Source organism: Lithobates pipiens, unplaced genomic scaffold (genome assembly GCF_037356315.1).
Source record: "Lithobates pipiens isolate NorthernLeopardFrog02 unplaced genomic scaffold, aLitPip1_a1.2 Scaffold_18, whole genome shotgun sequence".
In the NCBI taxonomy this organism is placed as follows: Eukaryota; Metazoa; Chordata; class Amphibia; order Anura; family Ranidae; genus Lithobates; species Lithobates pipiens.
In genome coordinates this window covers 490,514,050-490,536,752 of record NW_027507758.1, presented here as the reverse complement: position 1 = coordinate 490,536,752, position 22,703 = coordinate 490,514,050, and the positions used below count along the sequence as shown (strand labels likewise).

General features: G+C 43.5%; 1 protein-coding gene across 3 annotated transcripts in view; it reads right to left on the bottom strand.

Moving 5' to 3' along the window:
* Window positions 1-2,519: 2,519 nt before the first annotated feature.
* Window positions 2,520-22,703, bottom strand: part of GRK7 (G protein-coupled receptor kinase 7) — a 140,990-nt gene continuing 120,806 nt past the window's right edge. For all 3 annotated transcript variants that reach the window (XM_077488574.1, XM_077488575.1, XM_077488573.1), the window contains one exon: window positions 2,520-4,067. In XM_077488574.1, coding sequence (XP_077344700.1) covers window positions 3,722-4,067 — 346 coding nt within the window. In that variant the 3' untranslated portion in view covers window positions 2,520-3,721. The remainder of the gene's footprint in view (window positions 4,068-22,703) is intronic.

Sequence of the window (22,703 nt, the reverse complement as noted above, 5' to 3'; positions counted from 1 at the left end):
AGAGCAAGTTCTCAATTTTTCGGTCGGAAAAAGTTCCAATTGGAAATTCCAATTGTCTGTACAAATTCCGACGCACAAAATTCCTGCGCATGCTCAGAAACAATTCGATGCATGCTCGGAAGCATCGAACTTAATTTTCTCGGCTCGTCGTAGTGTTGCACGTCACCGCGTTCTTGACGGTCGAAAGTTCAGAGAACTTTTGTGTGACCGTGTGTATGCAAGACAGCTTGAGCAGAAATCCCGTCTGAAAAACCAGAGCCTTTTCCGACCAAAATTCCGATCGTGTGAACGCGGCATTAGAGGATTCCAGGAGTTCCTTGAAGAGAAGGCAGTGGATAATTTGTCTTCTGTTCACAGTTAAGTACACTAATGCTAACAATTAAAAAGGGCCCCTTCTAAACTGACCACCATTGTGGCCATTATTATTATTTGTTTCATATAACGATTATTACTAAAAATATTTAGAGAATGAAAAGGAAGAGTTATATGTGCCCATTTCTTTATTATTTCATTTAAAACCTTCTATAACTGCCTACTTTATATTGCTAAATGTACTGTGAGCTACAGATAAAATAATTTTATCAGGGGTTCCCTAAAACCTAAAAACATTTTTAGGGGCTCCTCTATGGAAAAAAAGGTTGAGAAAGGCTGATGAAGATATGTACAGTGCCTTGCGAAAGTATTCGGCCCCCTTGAACTTTTCAACCTTTTGCCACATTTCAGGCTTCAAAGATATAACTATAATATATTTTTTGTGAAGAATCACCAACAAGTGGGACACAATTGTGAAGGGGAATGAAATCTATTGGATTTTTGAAACTTTTTTAACTAATAAAAAAAATGAAAAGTGGGGGTGCAAAATTATTCGGCCCCCTTGCGTTAATACTTTGTAGAGCCACCTTTTGCTGCGATTACAGCTGCAAGTCGCTTGGGGTATGTCTCTATCAGTTTTGCACATCGAGAGACTGAAATTCTTGCCCATTCTTCCTTGCAAAACAGCTCGAGCTCAGTGAGGTTGGATGGAGAGCGTTTGTGAACAGCAGTTTTCTGCTCTTTCCACAGATTCTCGTTTGGATTCAGGTCTGGACTTTGACTTGGCCATTCTAACACCTGGATACGTTTATTTGTGAACCATTCCTTTGTAGATTTTGCTGTATGTTTGGGATCATTGTCTTGTTGGAAGATAAATCTCCGTCCAAGTTTCAGGTCTTTTGCAGACTCCAACAGGTTTTCATCCAGAATGGTCCTATATTTGGCTACATCCATCTTCCCCTCAATTTTAACCATCTTCCCTGTCCCTGCTAAAGAAAAGCAGGCCCAAACCATGATGCTGCCACCAGCATGTTTGACAGGGGGGATGGTGTGTTGAGGGTGATGAGCTGTGTTGCTTTTACGCCAAACATATCGTTTTGCATTGTGGGCAAAAAGTTTGATTTTGGTTAAATCTGACCAGAGCACCTTCTTCCACATGTTTGGTGTGTCTCCCAGGTGGCTTGTGGCAAACTTTAGACGAGACTTTTTATGGATATCTTTGAGAAATGGCTTTCTTCTTGCCACTCTTCCATAAAGGCCAGATTTGTGCAGTGTACGACTGATTGTTGTCCTATGGACAGACTCTCCCACCTCAGCTGTAGTTCTCTGCAGTTCATCCAGAGTGATCATGGGCCTCTTGGCTGCATCTCTGATCAGTCTTCTCCTTGTCTGAGCTGAAAGTTTAGAGGGACGGCCAGGTCTTGGTAGATTTGCAGTGGTCTGATACTCCTTCCATTTCAAAATGATCGCTTGCACAGTGCTCCTTGGGATGTTTAAAGCTTGAGAAATCTTTTTGTATCCAAATCTGGCTTTAAACTTCTCCACAACAGTATTACGGACCTGCCTGGTGTGTTCCTTGGTCTTCATGATGCTCTCTGCGCTTTCAACAGAACCCTGAGACTATCACAGAGCAGGTGCATTTATACAGAGACTTGATTACACACAGGTGGATTCTATTTATCACCATCAGTCCTATAGGATAACATTGGATCATTTAGAGATCCTCGCTGAACTTCTGGAGTGAGTTTGCTGCACTGAAAGTAAAGGGGCCGAATAATTTTGCACACACCACTTTTCAGTTTTTTATTTGCTAAAAAAGTTTAAAATATCCAATAGATTTCGTTCCACTTCACAATTGTGTCCCACTTGTTGGTGATTCTTCACAAAAAATTTAAATTTTATATCTTTATGTTTGAAGCCTGAAATGTGGCAAAAGGTTGAAAAGTTCAAGGGGGGCGAATACTTTCGCAAGGCACTGTAAAACCAGTGCTACATATCTTGCCATTGGCTAAAGACAGTTTCACAGTGGCAAATGGTAAAGAGTAAAAATCTTTAAATTGAAGATGTTCATTTGCTAGGTATTATCTTTGACAACATCCCAGCTATTAAAAAATTTAGTAATCCATATTGCCTTGGCCAAGACACCTGTGCCAAATTATTAGTTAGCTCCCTAGTCTCTTGAACAATAAATTCAGACCACAACAAGCCCTTGTTCTCATTCTTTCATTATTTTTTAATAAAAAAACAAACACATTTGACATAATGATAAATGTATAAGTCCAGGCATTGATGTGCATCAAGCCATAATGACGCAAGACACTGAAACACAAAAAGGCTTTGTAAAACTTTGCCAAAAATACATCTTCAATACGTCTGTTGTTTTGGGTGATTTTGGTAATGAGCTACTTACAGCACAAGGGACCATATTTTGTAAGCAGTTTTAATTATTTTCTTCCAGTTTTGACTGGATTTTATAAGGTTTCACCTCCCAGTTACCCAGAACCTGGAATGGCCAATAGGCAGGGTTATTCCAGATTTGTGTTTTCAGTCCTATACACATGAAGAACCTCCTTCCCTGAAACCACACATTATCATGCCAATGATACTAGAAAACAAAGCAGAATCATCTAAAAAATTTCAGCAGAGCAAATTCAGCTTAGTCCCAATTCAAGAATCCTGAAGATGGCTATGAAATTCCAAAACTGTCAACCTTACACCTAAACAAAGTGGGTATTTTGTATAAGGTATAGGAAATAAACTAGTCTTCAGGAGGGGAGGAAGGGTTTTCTCAGCTAAACACACCTTTCAGCCTGCATGTCTAAGCTAAGGGCACATGGATTCCAGGAAGTAAATGCTACATGAATCATCTGCCCTTACCCAAGATGGCCTCGACCAGATATGCTAGGGAGGTGTTTTTCAAAATGATTTCTCAGCAAAATAAAGCATGTAGATGATGGATGGATGGAGTTCGCTTTAAATATAAAAAATTAATAAAACAGTGTTTTTTGTTTGTGGTTCTCAGATGCTGTGTATTTCCACTTTAAGTCTGGAAGTGAGAGTTAGCCTGATGTCTGACAACCTGTTGCTGCCCCCTTAAATGCCAGCACTTCTACAGTGTTTTCTAGCTTCTGAGTGTGCATAATAGCATCAAATACCAGAGTGCTCTAATGAGGCCATTGAAGGGCAGCAACGGATAGATTCCAGGCAACCTCTGATCCCCTGATCCTTTAAGCTGGCTTTTGATACAATTTCAGATAGTACCTTGTTTACTTCTTTTCCAGAGGGATTTGGTGAACAAGTGACTTGCATTGAGAGAACTTAACTAGAGGAAAACGATATCTGCAGCTACTTGAATAAAACTGCTTAAAAAATATGCCCCGTTTTGCCACTAATTTACAGAGAATGCTTACTATATTATGGAACACACTCCTGATTTTTTCTCACCATCGCTAAACGAGTATTTTCCAGAGCTTTGCCTGTTTGGGTCATTGAGCTCATCATAGAGTCCAGTATCAATGATTTCTTGTTGCCAGCTGATTGGCACTGCACCAGTTGCAAACCTCTTGAATAATTTGTTATCTTTTTCATCAAAGTCAATCCCTTTGACCTCAGAGAAATCAGCTATGTCTGCGATGTCCTTAGCATAGACCACAGACGGGTCTGGGACAAACGGAGGGTCCACCATCTCAGCCTCCAGTCTGTTGAAGTTTATTGAACTAAAGAAATTATGTTTCCGTGGGTCATCATCATTGGATCTATGAGAAAGGATGTTACAGAGCTGGTTAAGAGAGATACATCATGTTCAGCTATATGTCATGAAAAGACCCCTGATTGCCCCCCTGACACATTCTAAGGCCATGTCGCCTAATATTTAAAAAGAAAAGTCAGCTTTACAATTTAAAATGAAGGATTACTGCATCACATAGCCTTACAAATTTTAGGTAGATACATATTTACTGCTAGCAACAATGCCTTAGGCAGGTCAAAGATGAAGCGATTTCCCCCTTTAACACACTCAGAGTTGATGTGGGAATCCCTCCCGTGGAGCCTTTTGGTTCTCCCGGAGGCGGCGACCCTTTCCTGCTAGGAAAACACAGTGATTACTGTTAGCGCTATAATAGCCGCTGGCAATAATTGCATGTAAAATCAATTAACTTAGGTACATTCAGCCTGTGAACGTGGTTCAAATATGGACTGGTTCCTGCTGGACCAGCAGAGCCTCGAACCCTCTTTAGATCTCGCACTGCAAATACAATATTCATCTGAGGCTGTAGGCACAGGAGTACCTAAACCTACTCATGTGCCAGAAAATGTACTACTGTTTTCCAGGAGGAATTCAAGACATAGGATACATTTTTTCAGGGTATTGCGCAAGCAAAAAAACATTTTAAATGTTTCCGCTAACACAGCAAATCTTCACTTTTTGATTTCAAGTCCATTTTAACTGGCAGTCACAATCAAGTTAGCGTAATTCCAGAAGCCATGTTTCATCTCAGCAATAACGAGTAGTTACCAACAAATGAATGGTTATTGGGATTTTCGAAAGGTTCCACCATAAAGATGGTATTTACTGCTGGAACATGCTGGTGAAAGGTATCCATATATGAAATAAGAACACTACAAGCTGACAGAGTATTGGGTAAGAGTACATGACACTGTCAGTTAGGCAATTTGTAAAATGTTAAATTTACTTCTATCTGCTGCTTTTTTCCAGACCAAGTGTTTTGCACTATGAGAAATTCACACAGCAAGGACTGTTAAGTGGATGTGCATTTCAGGCAAGGAAGTGCTTTTTTCAGTCCTTACTACATAGGATCATTTATTGCTCCTTCCCATAAACCCGATCCACCAAATTGCATATTTTCATCACCTTTGTTAGTGCAGAAATAATTGGACATAATAAATAACTGACAGATATCGGTGCATTCTTGCTGGGTATTCTGCAACATTTTTTGCACAGCTTCATATGACTAGTTGTGTTTAAACATTATTTATTTGCAACGTTTCCAAAATAAATTTCCATTGATTGCTATGGAAAGCAGCAATATGCCTTAGCTCTTTGCCCCTTGTCTATTCAATGAGCTTTTATATAACATTGTTATTGATATAACATAACTATAGAAGAAACTCGCACGTATGATCCGTCCCTTCTAGATTGTATGCTCTAACAAGCAGGACCCTCTGATTCCTCCTGCATTGAATTGTAATTCAACTGTACTGTTTGCCCCAATGTTGTAAAGCACTGCGCTAACAGTTAGCGCTATATAAATCCTGTATAATAATAATAATGTTAGCCATAATTCTGATCTTTGCAGAAACACTGAAGACTGTCTGTTTTCAAAGTACAGTATTGTACTTTATTTGGGACCATATCCCTCTGCCCCTCTTTTTCGTCTGATATGTACATCACTATACAAATTGCACTATTTTACCACCAAAAGTGTTAAGCTAGGCATACACTATTTGTTTTTTTTCATTCAACTCCGTGGACACAACAAAAAAAAAAACTGTCAGCTCGGGTTGGAGCCACTTTACTAACCATGTAAAGTTAGTCCAGTGATCTCCCCCGCTGAGCTGTTGTGTTCTGATAGCGGTACGGCCCCCTCCCCACCAGAACACTCCGATCAGCACTCCCTGACTTTGACTGGGAGTCGGTTGGATGCTGATTTTCCAGCATGCACGTCCAACAGAAGGCTTCTGTTGGATAGACCGACATACACACGGGCTGAATGTCGGGCGTTTTTTTTTTTTTTTTACCAGTCGTCTCCTGACTAGCGATGAGTCAAACACCCCCCCCCCCCCCGGTTCGGTTCACACCAGAACCTTCGAACGGACCAAAAATTCATAAGAACTTTGAAACCCTATTAAAGTTGATGGGACTCGAACGTTCCAAATCAAAAGTGCTCATATTAAAGGCCAATATGCAAGATATGCAACAGACAACACCAGCAATAAGGGGTATCTTCAGGTGTATACTGTGCTGGAGACACATAACACCCACTAACTCATGCAGATGCCTGCATTAGAGAACACCAGCAAAAAAGGGTAGATACAGGTATATACTGTGCTGGAGGCACACAACACCCACTAACTCCTGCAGATGCCTATATTAGAGACCACCAGCAAAAAAAGGTAGATACAGGTGTATACTGTGCTGGAGGCACACAACACCCACTAACTCCTGCAGATGCCTGTATCCGAGAACACCAGCAAAAAAGGGTAGATACAGCTGTATACTGTGCTGGAGGCACACAACACCCACTTTAACTCCTGTAGATGCCTAAGAAAAGAACACTGTCCCTGCACGCTGGAACACACTACACAAGGCCACTGTGCTGGCAGCCAGATATAGTGTGGGGCGTGTACTAAACCCCCTGAGCTATTATGTCTCTCCTCGCTGCCGGCACTGTGATTGGCCAACCATGCGGGGTCACAGTGCATGCTTGCCCAATCATGAGCCAGCAATGCACTGCGATAGTGTAGTGCATTGTGGGCCGTTTGGACCACACGAATTTGGTGCGAACGGTCCACAAAGTTCTGAATTCGCCAAACAGATGAACGGCCGATGTTCGAGTCGAACATGCGTTCGAGACAAACACCGAGCTCATCCCTACTCCTTACATTCAGCCCCTGTGTATGGAGCTTTATGCTGCAGGAAACATTTTATCTATTTTCTATATTGCTGTATTTGTTATTTTGTAAAGTCAACATAAAGGAAAAAGGTCAAAAAAGGACTTGTGGTTTAGCCAATATCTTTCTGCCTGTTAGATTTTTGTGGTTCGTGTCCTTTGTCTACATACTATGTGCTAAAAGGTGTCCCTCTTTATCATTTCATAAATCTGAGAGATATGCATATGTGGCCACTGGGTAAACAAAAGCAGAAACCAACATATCTATGGGTACATCAACAGATTTGCTTTGAGTACAAAATGTACAGACACTGAGCCATTTCATGCCGCCTTCCAAACGTAGAAACCTGTTTGCAACTAGATGGATAACTTCAGCACCCTCTACTGGAAAGAGAAAATATCTGTTTAAGTTTGCAGGATAAATGTATTATGCATCCATAGAATATGCATATGTACAAGCACAGTTTATCCACTACGATTAATAACAGAGAAGGGCTGACAATTGGGGAAAGAAGGCAAAAGCCCAACAGGTCACTCATATTTTTGAAAAATGAAGGCCAGCACTGAAATCGTAGGGGTTCCATTAGGGGTTGAACAAGCTCATATAATTCAGTGGTGTGTACACAGTGCACTATACATAGGCTTTTTTTCCCCATACATAGGGTCTACTGTCCATGGGTGTTTAGTTGATGCCACTGCTTTATAGGCAATCCTTACACATATTTCAGTTTACATTTTTTTTATGTTAGTAATTAGTCCCAGTCATGCCTGTCTTGCAGGAGGATCAAGCAGTCGCTGCTGAATTATCATTACTACAACCATATCATTTTTAATACTATGCGACATGTAAACATGTATCCTACAGCAAAGAGCTACCTAAATGTAATCTTTAAACTGTTTTAGGCTGCAAAAGAAGCTTGCAGCTGCATAGAAGTCTCTCTTATGCGTCTTACAATAATTAGATCTATGTCTCCAAATTTTCTCTGTATTAGACCCCATTAAATATGTTAATGGATTTGTACACTGCAAAACAGTTGTTTGAACTAGGTACTAGTGTAGTTACTGTATATTCCTTGTGTCATTTGTTTGCCTTACCTTGTGAGCCTGGGTTCACCCCTATGTAAATTGGATGTGGGTTTCCCCGTATTGCGGGAAAAACGTGTGCTTTTTTGGTCAGTTTCTGAATTTTGGGCTGAATTCAGACCTGAAACATTGAAACAGCAGACACTGGACCCCTGCTGTGTGACAGATGTGGCCCATATGTGAGCCGAGCCTAATGATGGGCTCACTCACATGTCGTGGCTGCAGTTTGTATTGTAATGGCTGATCAGTTCCCCTATGACCATGTATTCATTCACCTAGCTTTTCACTATTCGCAAAAGGCAGAGACAATTTTTTTCCCCCGCTGTCAGCTGAATGTAAAAAAAAATGGTGTGGGGTCCCCCCCCAATCCATAACAGGCTCTTTGGGTCTGGTATGGATTTTAAGGGTAACCCCCACACCAAAATGTAAAAAAAAAAATGGCGTGGGGTTCCCCCCCAGTATTCATGCCAAGCCCTTATATGAGCATGCATTCTGGTAGGTCAGGAAAAGGGAGGGCGAGTGAGTGTCCCCCATCCTGAATCATGTCACACCACATGCCCTAAACATGGGGGGTGCTTTGGGGCGGGGGGGGGGGGGGGGGGGGGCGACGTTGGTCAGTAACATCACAAAGGAGCAGTGCCACTCGGTAACATTTGTTTTTATTTTTGTTGTTTAACCACATCAACCCCAGAAGATTTTACCCCCTTCCTACCAGAGCACTTTTTACAATTTGGCACTATGTCAACTGACAATTGTGCGGTCATGCAATGTTGCACTCAAACAAAATTTGCATCCTTTTTTTCCCCACAAATAGAGCTTTCTTTTGGTGGTATTTGATCACCTCAGCGTTTTTTCTGTTTTGCACTATAAACAAAAAAATGCGTCAATTTTGAAAAAAAAAGCAATTTTTTTAACTTTTTGCTATAATAAATATCCCCAGTTTAAAAAAAAAAAAAATGTCTTCATCAGTTTAGGCCGATTATTGATTGGTTTGCGCAAAAGTTATAGCGTCTACAAACGATGGGAAAGATTTATGGCATTTTTTCTTACTAGTAATGGCGGTGATCTGCAATGTTTAGCGGTGTTGCGCTCGTTCGCCCCCCCTTTCCTGACTTGCTTGCTCGGATAAGGGTCTGGTATGAATTTGGGGGAACCCCACACAATTTTTTTTTTTTACATTTCGGCATGGGGGTTCCCCCTTAAAATCCATACCAGACCCAAACAGTCTGGTATGGATTTGGGGGAGCCCCACACCATTTTTTTTTCCATTGCCGCCATTTTTTATTTTGTTTTACATTTAGCTGACAGCGGGGAAGCCCGTAGATAGCTGATGACTCATTGGTTGTTAAGGACACAGCGTGTGGGTTCCCCTCAAAATCCATACAGTCAGACCTGAAGGTTTTTTTTTCTCAATTTTTCATTGCTGCAATTTTTTTTTTTTTTTTACATTCAGCTGATGATGTGGCAGCCACCCGTCCTTAACAACCATGACATTTACTGGTTGTTAACCGCTAGCCGACCAGCTGCTGCAGTACTGCATGGCTCGGCTGCGTGAATCGCCATTATACTATGGCGGTAGCATAAACAACCACTAGAGGGCACTCGCTCCCCGAACCGATGCGAGTGCCCGGCGGTTTTGATCACCGCCGGGCTCCCGCGATCGCTCGGGGCACTCTGAGCAGTGAACTGACAGATCGTCTGTTCATACAGAGTATGAACAGTGATCTGTTAGTTTCCCTAAACAGTCCCATCCCCCCTTCAGTTAGAACACTCCCTAGGATACGTATTAATCCCTTCACTGCCAGTGACATTTTACAGTAATCAATGCAATTTTAATCGCACTGATTGCTGTATTAATGCCAATGGTCCCAAAAATGTATCAAAATTGTCCGACATGTCTGCCATGTCGCAGTTAAGATAAAAATCGATGATCGTTGCCATTACTAGTGAAAAAAAAAATGTAAATTTGCTGTCCCCTCAACATAACTCAACACACACCCATTAATGTCTAAACCTCTGGCAAGTGAGTACACCCCTAAGTGAAAATGTCCAAATTGGGCCCAATTAGCCATTGTGACTCGGTGTCATGTGACTCGTTAGTATTACAAGGTCTCAGGTGCGAATGGGGAGCAGATGTGTTAAATTTTGTGTTAACCCTCTCAATCTCTCATACTGGTCACTGGAAGTTCAATATGGCACCTCATGGCAAAGAGCTCTCTGAGGATCTGAAAAAAAAGAATTGTTGATCTACATAAAGATGGCCTAGGCTATAAGAAGATTGCCAAGTCCCTGATACTGAGCTGCAGCATGGTGACCAAGATCATACAGTGGTTTAACACGACAGGTTTCACTCAGAATAGACCTCGCCATGGTCAACCAAAGAGGTTGAGTGCATGTGCTCAGCGTCACATCCAGAGGTTGTCTTTGGAAAATAAACGTACGAGTGCTGCCAGCATTGCTGCAGAGGTTGAAGGGGGGGGGGGGTTAGTCTGTCAGTGCTCAGACCATATGCCGCACGCTGCATGAAATTGGTCTGCATGACTGTTGACCTGGAAGTAAACCTCTTCTAAAGATGATAGACAAGAAAGCCCGCAAACTGTTTTCTGAAGACAAGCAGACTAAGGACATGGATCACTGGAACAATGTCCTGTTGTCTGATGAGACCAAGATAAACTTATTTGGTTCAGATGGTGTCAAGCGTGTGTGGCGGCAACCAGGTGAGGAGTACAAAGACAAGTGTGTCTTGCCTACAGTCAAGTATAGTGGCGGGAGTGTCATGGTTTGGGGCTGAACGAGTGCTGCCGGCACTGGCGAGCTGCAGTTCGAGGGAAAAATGAATGCAAACATACTGAAGCAGAGCATGATCCCTTCTCTCTTCTGAGACTGGGCCACAGGGCAGTATTCCAACATGAGAAGGACCCCAAACACTTCCAAGACAACCACTGCCTTGCTAAAGAATCTGAGGATAAAGGTGATAGACTGGCCAAGCATGACTCCAGACCTAAATCCTATTGAGCGTCTGTGGGGCATCCTCAAATGGAAGGTGGAGGAGCGCAAGGTCTCTAACATCCACCAGCTCCGTGATGTCATCATGGAGGAGTGGAAGAGGACTCCAGTGGCAACCTGTGAAACTATGGTGAACTCCATGCCCAAGGGGGTTAAGGCAGTGCTGAAAAATAATGGTGGGGACACAAAATATTGACACTTTGGGCCCAAATGGGACATTTTCACTTAGGGGTGTACTCACCTTTGTTGCTGGCGGTTTAGACATTAATGGCTGTGTGTTGAGTTATTTTGAGGGAACAGCAAATTTACACTGCTATACAAGCTGTACACTCACTACTTTACATTGTAGCAAAGTGTAATTTCTTCAGTATTGCCACATGAAAAGATATAATAAAATATTTACAAAAATGTGAAGGGTGTACTCACTTTTGTGAGACACTGCAGCTCTAACCTGCAGAACAGGGTCTGAGACCCAGGGATTGTGGTATGTAGTTTCTTCACAGCAAATGTCAGATGTAGACTACAGACAAAGGTCATGACAAAGGTCATGCTTTAACCTGTGCAGCTTAATGTTTGAATGTAAATGAATATTTCTAGCACCAGAATGTGAAGATTTACTCTACTATAGGTTGGGTACACAGGCATGGGCGTACCAATAGGGGGGCAAGGGTGCGGTCCGCCCCGGGTGCCACACTTTGGGGGGGTGTCAGTGTCCGAGTGACTTTGCTATGGGGGTGCGTTCCGCACCCGAGTCAGGGTGACACCGTCAGATCATCTCAAGGGTATCCCTGCTGTCTCTGGTTGCTCATTTCCACTTTAGTTTTTTTTAGAACACCCCCCAGCGCTGTGGCCGCAATGGACTGTTCCAGACTGTCCAGTGAGTGACTGTATTCCCTCCTGCTAGCTCCGCCTCCACCCACCACTGCTGCTGCCTGTGTGTGTCTGTCATCTCTCTCCGCTGGGGCGGCTGCTTACACACAGTGAATACAGAGTCCTCCCTAACCTACTGAGAGCCTGAAGGTGGTGAGCAGGGGGGGGGGGGGGAATTGATGTAAGAAGAGGCTGCAGAATTGTGTCTACCCCTGTGCTGGTGTAAGGTGGGGGGTCAGTGTGATTGCCATGTCCACCACTCCCTCCCCCTGCCATGTGTATTGTGTAGCTGTCTGACCTGATTGGGGGGGGGGCTTGATATAAGAAGAGGCTGGAATAGTGTGTCTACCCCTGCCATGTGCTGGTCTAGGGGGTCAGGGTGATTGCTGTATCCATCACTCCCTCCCCCTGCCATGTGTATAGTGTAGCTGACCTGATGGGGGGAGGTGGGGTTGCAGAATTTAGATATGTGCTATATACAGGGTGCAGAATGCAGATATGTGCTGTATACAGGGTGCAGAATGCAGATATGTGTTATATACAGGGTGCAGAATGCAGATATGTGCTGTATACAGGGTGCAGAATGCAGATATGTGCTGTATACAGGGTGCAGAATGCAGGCGCGTGCTATATACAGGGTGCAGAATGCAGGCGCGTGCTATATACAGGGTGCAGAATGCAGGCGCGTGCTATATACAGGGTGCAGAATGCAGGCGCGTGCTATATACAGGGTGCAGAATGCAGGCGCGTGCTATATACAGGGTGCAGAATGCAGGCGCGTGCTATATACAGGGTGCAGAATGCAGGCGCGTGCTATATACAGGGTGCAGAATGCAGGCGCGTGCTATATACAGGGTGCAGAATGCAGGCGCGTGCTATATACAGGGTGCAGAATGCAGGCGCGTGCTATATACAGGGTGCAGAATGCAGGCGCGTGCTATATACAGGGTGCAGAATGCAGGCGCGTGCTATATACAGGGTGCAGAATGCAGGAGCGTGCTATATACAGGGTGCAGAATGCAGGAGCGTGCTATATACAGGGTGCAGAATGCAGGCGCGTGCTATATACAGGGTGCAGAATGCAGGCACGTGCTATATACAGGGTGCAGAATGCAGGCACGTGCTATATACAGGGTGCAGAATGCAGGCGCGTTCTATATAAAGGGTGCAGAATGCAGGCGCGTTCTATATACAGGGCGCAGAATGCAGATATGTGCTATATACTAGACATGTGCATTCGTTTGTGCAATCCGAAAAACAAAATAGCCGACATAAATAAATGCTTTATTTTCGTTTTTGTTGTTACAACAGTTCGATATAGAATAGGAGATTCGACTCTGACAATAACAATCTGTCTATAGAACCTGTGGTCGAATGTGCCTAACCTTACCTCTATTAGTCCAAGATTATATAAAGAAAATATTCGACAGAGAAAAAAGATTTGACAGAGAGAAAAGATTCTGCAAGTTACTGTCCTAAAAAGTGTTTGGGGACCCGGGTCCTGCCCCAGGGGACATGTATCAATGCAAAAAAAAGTTTTAAAAACGGCCGTTTTTTCCAGAACAGTGATTTTAATAATGATTAAAGTGAAACAATAAAAGTGTAATATTCCTTTAAATTTCGTACCTGGGGGGTGCCTATAGTATGCCTGTGAAGGGGCGCATGTTTCTGGTGCTTAGAACTGTCCTTGCACAAAGTGTCATTTATGCAGCAAAAAAAGTCCTTTAAAATCACTCGCAGCTATTATGAATTGTCGGCTCCGTAATACAGAGAACACTCTGTATACATACATTTTTTGCACAAGAATAAAATGTCACACCCATTCCCATATTGCTTCAAATTATAAAAGCCCTCACGACACACCCTTCCTTTTTTTTTTTTTTTTTTTTTTTTTTTTTTGAGAATAGGTTTTATTTTAGTTATTATATATTTGTTTGTTTTCTCTGCTTAGTTTATAAACAGATTATAAATGTATGTAAAGTAATTTATGATTTTGATCTGATTGATACACTTTCTGTATTGTGGAAAATTGCTCCTGAGGAAGAGTTACCCAAAACGCAAAACATGTAGAGCGCCAGAATATATTTGAGATCAGCTCTGTAACTAATATCTTGTCTAGTGTAATCCTTTTCTATTTTGAATATTAATGTACAAGTTGTTATATATAACTAATAGAAATAGATATGGATATTGTCTAGAATGTTTTAACACAGACAGGATATAAAGTAGCATCTGATATGTTTTTATATTTTTTTAGCTTTTTTTTTTATAAAAAAAAAAAATTTCTATAAATATTTTTGAATATATATATTTTTTTTTTATTATTATTTTTCTTTGGTATATTTAATTTTGCCTAAAAAGTCCAATATAACCAACACTTTTTCTTGAGGTTTTTTGTGTGTAGGTTTTCTTCCTCTTCTCCCATTCCTTTTTCTTTTTTATTTTCAATTTGAATCATGATAAGGACGTGGCAATTGGTTTTTAAACTTTTGAGTGTATCCACAGAAACCACCCTGTGATAGATACACAGTTGTGTTTATTACTAGAAAAACCTAAATTGCAGTTTAAAAAGTTTACATTTCATTGCGTACAAAACACTAAAAACCATTTCAATGTATAGTGTGCATTTTAAAAAGAATATACCAGATACTCCCAGCTATTTGTTCACTAATAAGTCAAAGCAATGCATATACAAATAATTAATTCTGCTCAGTGGAACTTCTGAAGCCGTAAAACTGTACACGTTTCACAGTTTTTGCTTCTTCAGGAGATAAACGTAAACTGTGCTGGTAATAACACAAATGATCATTATTTTCACAAACATAAAACTCACATATAAATATAAACCATGTATAAATAACAATGTGTATATAGAGAGTCACTGACAACTGGTATAGCAATACCAAAGGCGCCATCCACAATCAATCGGAAAACACAGAAGGAAGGTACCCCAGGGATCTTTCCATCCCTGGGGTACCTTCCATTGTGAAAATAATGATCATTTGTGTTATTACCTGCACAATTTAATTTCGCTTCTTTAATGAAGAAGCAAAAACTGTGAAATGCATTGAGATTTCATAACTTCAAAAAGTTCCACTGGGCAGAATAAATATCTTTGAATATACATTGTTTTGGCTCATTACATATTGATGGATACAGTGGATAAATAGCTGGGAGTGTCTGATATATTCTTTTTTTTAAATGTACACTATATATTGAAATGGTTTTTAATATTTTGCACGCAATAAAATGTTGACTTTTTTAACGGCAATTTATGGCTTTCCAGTTTATATGTCCCACTATGCCTAAATTATTTACCCCCTAAGGTGAAACAATTGGAATATCCAGTGCAAAAGCACTGGAGAGAACCCCTATTAGATCTATTATAGACAGACCAAGTGTTATTGTAAAAATAGTAACGTTTATTACAAATACATCTAAACAAAGGTGGATAAGAACATTAGTGACTTCAATAAAAACAAAGATACAAAAGTACCGAAAATTGCAATGGTATGTAAACCCGCTGCCCTGAGACAAGACATTCCTTCTTCGATACATTTTGATATTTCTTGTATTATAGAAACCCTGTACCCAACTTGACTTAAAAAACCTCTGAAGAAGGACTGTCTTGTCCGTAACACGTAAGGCAGGGGTGCCCAACCAGTGGCCCGGGGGCCATATGTGGCCCGCGGAGTCCTCTGATGTGGCCCGCGACCTCCTCTGATGTGGCCTGCGACCTCCTTCTGTGGGATGGCAGATTTGCAAGCCCAGATCATGGGTTGCAGACCATCTGTTTTTAATGAAGCCGGTGTTCTGGAATATAGCATCCGTCCACCGGATAGTGTCCGCCCCGTACTGCGCAGGCGCAGCGCTTGCACAGTACGGAGCAGAAGGAGATTCGGAAAATCTCCAAAGATGAACGGCGCCTGCGCAGTGAGTGGAGGTGCTAGCCCCACCATCGAAGTGGACATAGGGCTGAAAATATTAGAGGGCCCCTCGTGAGCTCAGCCTCGCTACGCTCGGCTCTTTTTATTCTGACTCTATGTCCACTTGGATGGTGGGGCTTGAACCTGGACTCATGGCGCAGGCGCAGTTCATCTTCGGCTATTTTTGGAATCTGTGTGTCCTGTGTACTGCGCATGCGCAGTACACAGCGGACACTATCCGATGGGGGACACAATGTGATAGGACACCGGAAAAGCAAGCAGCTGTGGAGCAGAGCTATATAAGCTGATGCTTCCTATATAGCGCTGTTTCCTGCCACAGGCGAAGTGATACCAAATGCACTCTGCCTGGGACAGCAACAGCAGGCGATACCTGAATGGAAGACTGTTATTAAAGGTCAGTTTTTACTAAAATTGCAGTGTATGTATGGGCATAACTGCGCAGTGGATACTGGGCTGCTTTCAAAACTTTCCGTAGGTCCAGTGCACCTTAAGGTTACCTGCATTGAGCCATAGACTTCTGTTATTACCTGTGGGTTTGGTGAGCTTTCAGAAAGTGTATTACACCTGCAGAATATAATAGAAGTTTATGGCAAAGTGTAGCTAACCCGCAGGAAAGGCACAGGTACACTGCGCTGCATTAGTGTGAAAGGCCCCTTTCACACAATCGGTCTGACCCAATTGGACCATCCATTCACCTCTATGAAACGGCAGATGTAAACAGATTTGTGTCCATTTACACCTGCCTACCTCCAATCTGATTCCCTAAAAAAAAAAAACCTCCGTCTGTCTGGGCAGATCGGATCAGAGGACCCATAGAGTGAGCTGTATCCGTGTCCGCTCTGCATGGACCTGTCATCCGCCTGCTCTGCTCATTGTGGCCCACGATTGGTTACCAAGTTGCTTTAGTGACCCTCGCTCTTCAAAAGGTTGGGCACCCCTGATGTAAGGTGTCAATGCCTTTATGCATCACCACTATCCTGCAGTTTCTCAGGGCAGCGGGTTTACATACCATTGCAATTTTGGGTACTTTGTTTTTTTGTTTTTATTGAAGTCACTAATGTTCTTATCCACTTTTGTTTATATGTAATAAAATGTACTATTTTTACAATAACACTTGGTCTGTCTAAAATAGATCTAATAGGGGTTCTCAACTCCAGTCAGGTATGCTTTGTGGTACATTCTGTATACTTAGATACTTTTGTGGCTGTATTAAAGAGTTGCACCCAGAAATGGAACTTGCACTGTTTGGAATCCTCACCCCTCCGGTGTCACATTTGGCACACTTCAGGGGGGAGGGAGAAGTAGATACCTGTCAAATCCAGGTATCTACTCCCACTTCTGGGAAAAAACGCGTAATGTGCAGAGATCTACGCAATGTCTGGGAAATCTGCCCCCACCCCGCTGTCTTCTGGGAGACACACAGGTCCCAGAAGACAGCAGGGACCAATCAGAATGCCCAGCGCGACTTGCGCATGCGTCAGAGGGAACCAGAAGTGAAGCCGAAAGTCTTCACTGCCTGGTTCTCCTACCAGGAATGGTGGCGGCAGCACCTGGGAGTTGATCCGAAGATCAGCAGGGGTGCCGACATGGCAGGCTCCCTGGACAGGTAAGTGTCCATATATTAAAAGTCAGTAGCTACAGTATTTGTAGTATTTGTAGCTGCTGACTTTTAATTTTTTTTTCCGCCCGGCAGAACTCAGCTTTAATCTGATCAAAGATGTCTTAAGAACAGAAAAGAGACCGAATGTTAGTTGGATTTGGGTGAGACCAGGTTTTTTTCATAGCCAACCTAGGCTGTATCCTATCACAGCAGGGCTTTCAAGGGTGTCACACAGTCACACACATCATGTTGTCAATTAGCAGTAGTTGTTGGTGAAACTGTGTATTATTTAGAGAGAAGCTCCGTCTCCCACCAAAAAATGTAAAATCAGCAGCTACAAATACTGTAGCTGCTTACTTTTCATATAAGGACACTTATCTGTCCAGGGATCCAGCGCTGTTGGTACCCAAGCCAATTCTTCAATCGACTTGAGGTGCAGGCACTGGCAACTTCACCAAGTGAAACTGTCAGTGAAGCCTTCAGGCTTCACAGCCGGTTTCCTACTGTGCATGTGTGAGTTGCGTTGCACTTTCTGAATGGTCCCATTGTCTTATGTGTGTGTGCGTCTCAGAAGGCTGCAGGGGGAAGGAGGAGGGGGTGGACATACTCGAAGATTATTGCTGTGATCTTATCCAGCAGTGGGAGCGGGTATCTGTCAAAACCAGGTACCTGCTCCCCTCTCCCCCTCCAAAAGTACCAAATGTGTCAGTGGAGGAGGGGTATGAACAATTGGGGACTGGGTGAGATTTAAACCCCAGCTGCGGGCTGCACCCGCACTGCAAGAGTTAAAGTGATTGTAAAGGCAGAAGTTTTTTTATCTTAATGCATTCTTTGCATTAAGATAAAAATCTGTGTGCAGCAGCCGCCCTCCAGCACCCCCTAATACTTATCTGAGCCCTCTCTCCAGCCACGTCCATGAGTATCTTGGCTGTCCGAGATGCTCCTCCTGATTGGCTGAGACACAGCAGCGGTGCCTCTGGCGCTCGCTGCTGTCAAAGTCAGTCAGCCAATCAGGAGAGAGAGGGGCAGGGCCAGGCTGGGGCTCCGTGTCTGAATGGACACAGGGAGCTGTGACTCGGCTTGGGTGCTCCCATAACAAGCTGCTTGCTGTGGAGGCACTCGACATGAGGGAGGGGCCAGGAGCACAGAAGAGGGATCCAAGAAGAGGAGGATCCAGGCTGCTCTGTGCAAAACCACTACACAGGGCAGGTAAGTATAATGTTTGTTATTTTTATAGAAAAAAAAAACAAGACTTTACAATCACTTTAATTGCTCATTAAGTCTAGGGGACATAAAAAGAGGCTCTACTTTCCCACTCCTCCATGCTCCTAGGCCAATCTCTGCAGTGTCTTCACCCCATGCTCCAGCATTCTAAGGTCCTGATGTCATCAAGACCAATGTCTCTAGACTAAATAACCCTTGCAGTGCAGACACAACCTAACTGCATTCACTGCCCCACTGCATCCATCATTTTTAAGTTTCCCTGGGTTGCAATATAGTATAGTGGAGGCATAGGTGTGTACACAGGGTGTGCCAGGTGTGTCTGAACACACCATAATCATCTTGTGTGGTGCAGATTCCCCGTTTAGACCCTTGATATTTCACCAAAGCCCCCTAATGGGGCTCCTAGAAAAAAAAAAAAAGGTAAAAAAATAAATAAATAAAAAAAAAACTAATGACAACGTGCACTGCCAAACTACCTCTGCCCATTGCTCTGACACTGTCAGTATATATACACATGCACAGACATGCATATGTGTTTGAGCTTTAGGGTGCCAACCCTAATGCAACAGGCTATATACGCATATGAGTAGAGGTGTGGTGGGGAGGTCAGTAAGGCACATGCAGCAGATGCTTCTCTCCTGGTTGAGAGCCCTTTTATTACTTTGGTGTAGGCATGGGCCCAATGTTCGAGTCGAACGTAACGTAATGGGGCACTCACAGGAAGTTCGCCCACCAGCACCCTTTAATGCACTGCGAGATCGCAGTGCATTGATAGCTGCTGATTGGCCAAAGCATGCATCTGACCTGTAGGCTTTGGACAATCACAGCTCGATGTGCTGTAAGAGCCATGATTGGCCAAAGGCAGGGTGCCTTTGACCAATCATGGCTCAGGTGCTAAGTCCATGCCCCACACTATATAAGGCTGCTTACACGGCGGCCTTGTAAAGTGTATTTGAATGTAAATTAGGCAGGGTAGTTAGTATATTGTCCGGTCAGTCAGTGTAGAGTATATAATACAGTGTAGTGTGGAGAATAATACTGTAGCACAGAATATATAATACCACATAGTGTAGAGTATATAGTAGACATGTGCACTGCCGAAAAATTGTTTTGTTTTCGTTTCATTCTGGGGTTTTTTTGTTTTGTTTTTTTGGAAATTCGTAAAATGTGGAAATCCAACAATAAAGGAAAATCCGAAAATTAGAAAGAACGAAAATCCAAAAATTCAAAATAATAACTAATAATAACTAACTATTAAATTATAGGTATTGGAATTTCCTTTCAAATTTGGCTGTTAGTGAACGTAACAAATAAAAATTTATCTGACGTTATGAATTATCCGAAATTAAGAATGCCACATCTAAACAAATGGAACGACACTAAATGATAATAAGTTATTATAATTATTTATTATTGTTACGTTCCATTTTTTTTTAGATATGGCATTCGTTATTAGGGATAATTCGTAACTTTGGATACATTTTTATTTGTTATGTTCACTAACAGCCAAATTTGAAAGGAAAATAAAATACCTATACTTTAATAGTTAGTAATAGTTAAGTTATTATTAGTTAGTTATTTCAGATTTTCGAGTTTTCGGGTTTTTGAATTTTCTGAATTTTATTCTTTTGAATGTTCGGATTTTCATTCTTATTTTTAGATTTCTGGATTTTCGAATTTCCAATTTCCGAAAAATTTCGAATTTTTGTCTTTTTGAATTTAGAATTCTCAAATTTCCAAAATTTAGAATTTTCTAATTTCTGAATATTCAGAAAAATTCAGAAATTCAGAAATTCGGTAATTCGGATATTTTCAAATTAACAAATTTGTCTAAACGTCATTAAAAAACGAATTTGTAACTAAATGAATTGCACATGTCTAAAAAATGTGTTATTTGGGGGCGTGGTCTGGAGCTACATGGAATAGGACGTGCGGTGTAGGAGCTCCGCTCGAGACATATCCTTATACTGATCCTTTGGGCCCTTTCTCTCGGAAATCCTCGCGCTGCCGGACCCTGGGACTCCCCTGCTTGAGATGTCTCCCCCTAAACGCTCCGGTACGGCTTCCAAGCTTGACAAATACCGTCGGGAGGACCGCGACCCTGCCGAGGAAGATGGCGCCGCTCAGCCCTCCGAGTGCAGCACACAGCCCGCCAATGATACTGCCCGCGTGCTCGAGGCCATAGCGCTCTGCCAATCGACCCTCACCTCCAGGATCGAAGAGGTGAAGGTGGACATATCCTTAATCCGGCAGGATATCCACAGACTCCGGGAGCGGGTAACGGAGGCCGAGCGCCGGGTCGGCCATGTGGAGGACGGCCTGCACCCCCTTCAAGTTGCCACTGAACAGATGCAATTCCAGCTGACCTCCATCCTCTCCAAGCAAGACGATATGGAGAACCGTTTCCGGAGGTGTAACCTCCGGTTTGTGGGTCTACCTGAGCGTAGTGAAGGAGCTGACCCCCCCACATTCTTGGAGAACTTACTGGTCACCACCTATGGCCGCGAGGCGTTCTCCACGACCTTCGTGGTGGAACGCGCCCATCGCCTTGCTGCAAAGCCGCCCCCGGCGGGGGCCCCGCCGAGAACCCTCATCGCCAAGTTCCTTAATTTTCGCGACCGCGACACTATCCTGAGGCTTACGCGGGAGCGAGGCAACATACCGATTGACAACGTAACAGTCGCGGTGTACCCGGACTTCTCCTCGGAGGTACAGAAGAAGAGAGCTAAGTTTGCTGAGGCGAAGCGCCAGCTACGTGTACTCCACTTGCCCTACGCGATGCTCTTCCCTGCTCGCCTCCGAGTGACCAGAGATGGCAGGTCACATTTCTTTGAGGACCCACAGGCCGTTTTTGCTTGGCTGGAGCGCCACGGAGAAGCCGGCCGCCCAGATCCCTAAGGTCCGGTTCCCGTGATGGACGCCACCTACCCGGCCTACGGACAAAGCGCAGCTCTGGACATGTGAGTCTTCTTCGCCCCCCCCCCCCCCATGCCATCTCCCCTTCTCTCCTTGGTCCCCTTGCGGATCATCTGCCGTCCCCGGACCTTGGCACGGCGTGCCCACATCCTGCACCACATGCCCGCATTTATGCCACTTAGTCTCGGGCGGCCCTTGCTGACCCGTCCTGTTTTGGTACTGATTTGAACTTCCTCAGAAACTGATGTGTGCTCTGCAGTTTGTTCGCCCCCCCACCGAGGCTCACTCTGTGACATTGCTGTTTCTGCAGCTCGCTACAGCTGCTCATAAGCCTTTGTTTCCCTGGCCGGCCTCCACCCCCCCGCCTTCGGAGGTGGCAGGAGAGTTGAACCTGCTTAGCCGGTCCAGCGTTAAAGCAGTACTTTTGTTACCTTTTTCTTGTTATGTGCATTTTACAGTATTTTTCTTTTTGCTGCAAGGGGACTTATGCTATATTATCCGCTGTGCATTTCTTTTTGGGACTATTAATGTGTTTACAACTGCTATTGGAGGTGGGAAAATTTGCGGGACTATACACTTTTTGCATGCCACATGGCCTCCCTTAAGATCTTGACATGGAATGTGAGGGGTTTGGGTGATCGGGCTAAGCGGGCTGCGGTTTTGTCTCATGTAAAGTCACAGCGGGCGGAGGTTACGATCCTGGTTGAAACTCACCTGGTAGGCCAAACACAGTTATGCCTTAAGAAACCTTGGGTGGGCTGGCTCTATCAGGCCCCCCACACCTCGAATTCTAGGGGTGTGGCGGTTCTGATTGCAAAAACAGCTCAGTTTCAGCTACATAGCTTGCAATCGGACCCTCAGGGCCGCTTCCTATTTCTCCATGCCTCCATGCCTATTGGTGGCTTGGAACTCCTTATCCTTGCTTTTTACATTCCCCCACCATTCACCTTTGCTGCGTTGCAGCAGGGTGTCACATTTATGGCCCAGCACCCCCTGGTGCCCGCTGTTTGGGCGGGTGATTTCAATATGGTTATAAATCCCCTGCTTGATAGGCTGAGCCCGCTGGCCTCGTCACCTCCGTCCCAGGTTGTTACTAGGTTTGGGAGGTTCCTGGGG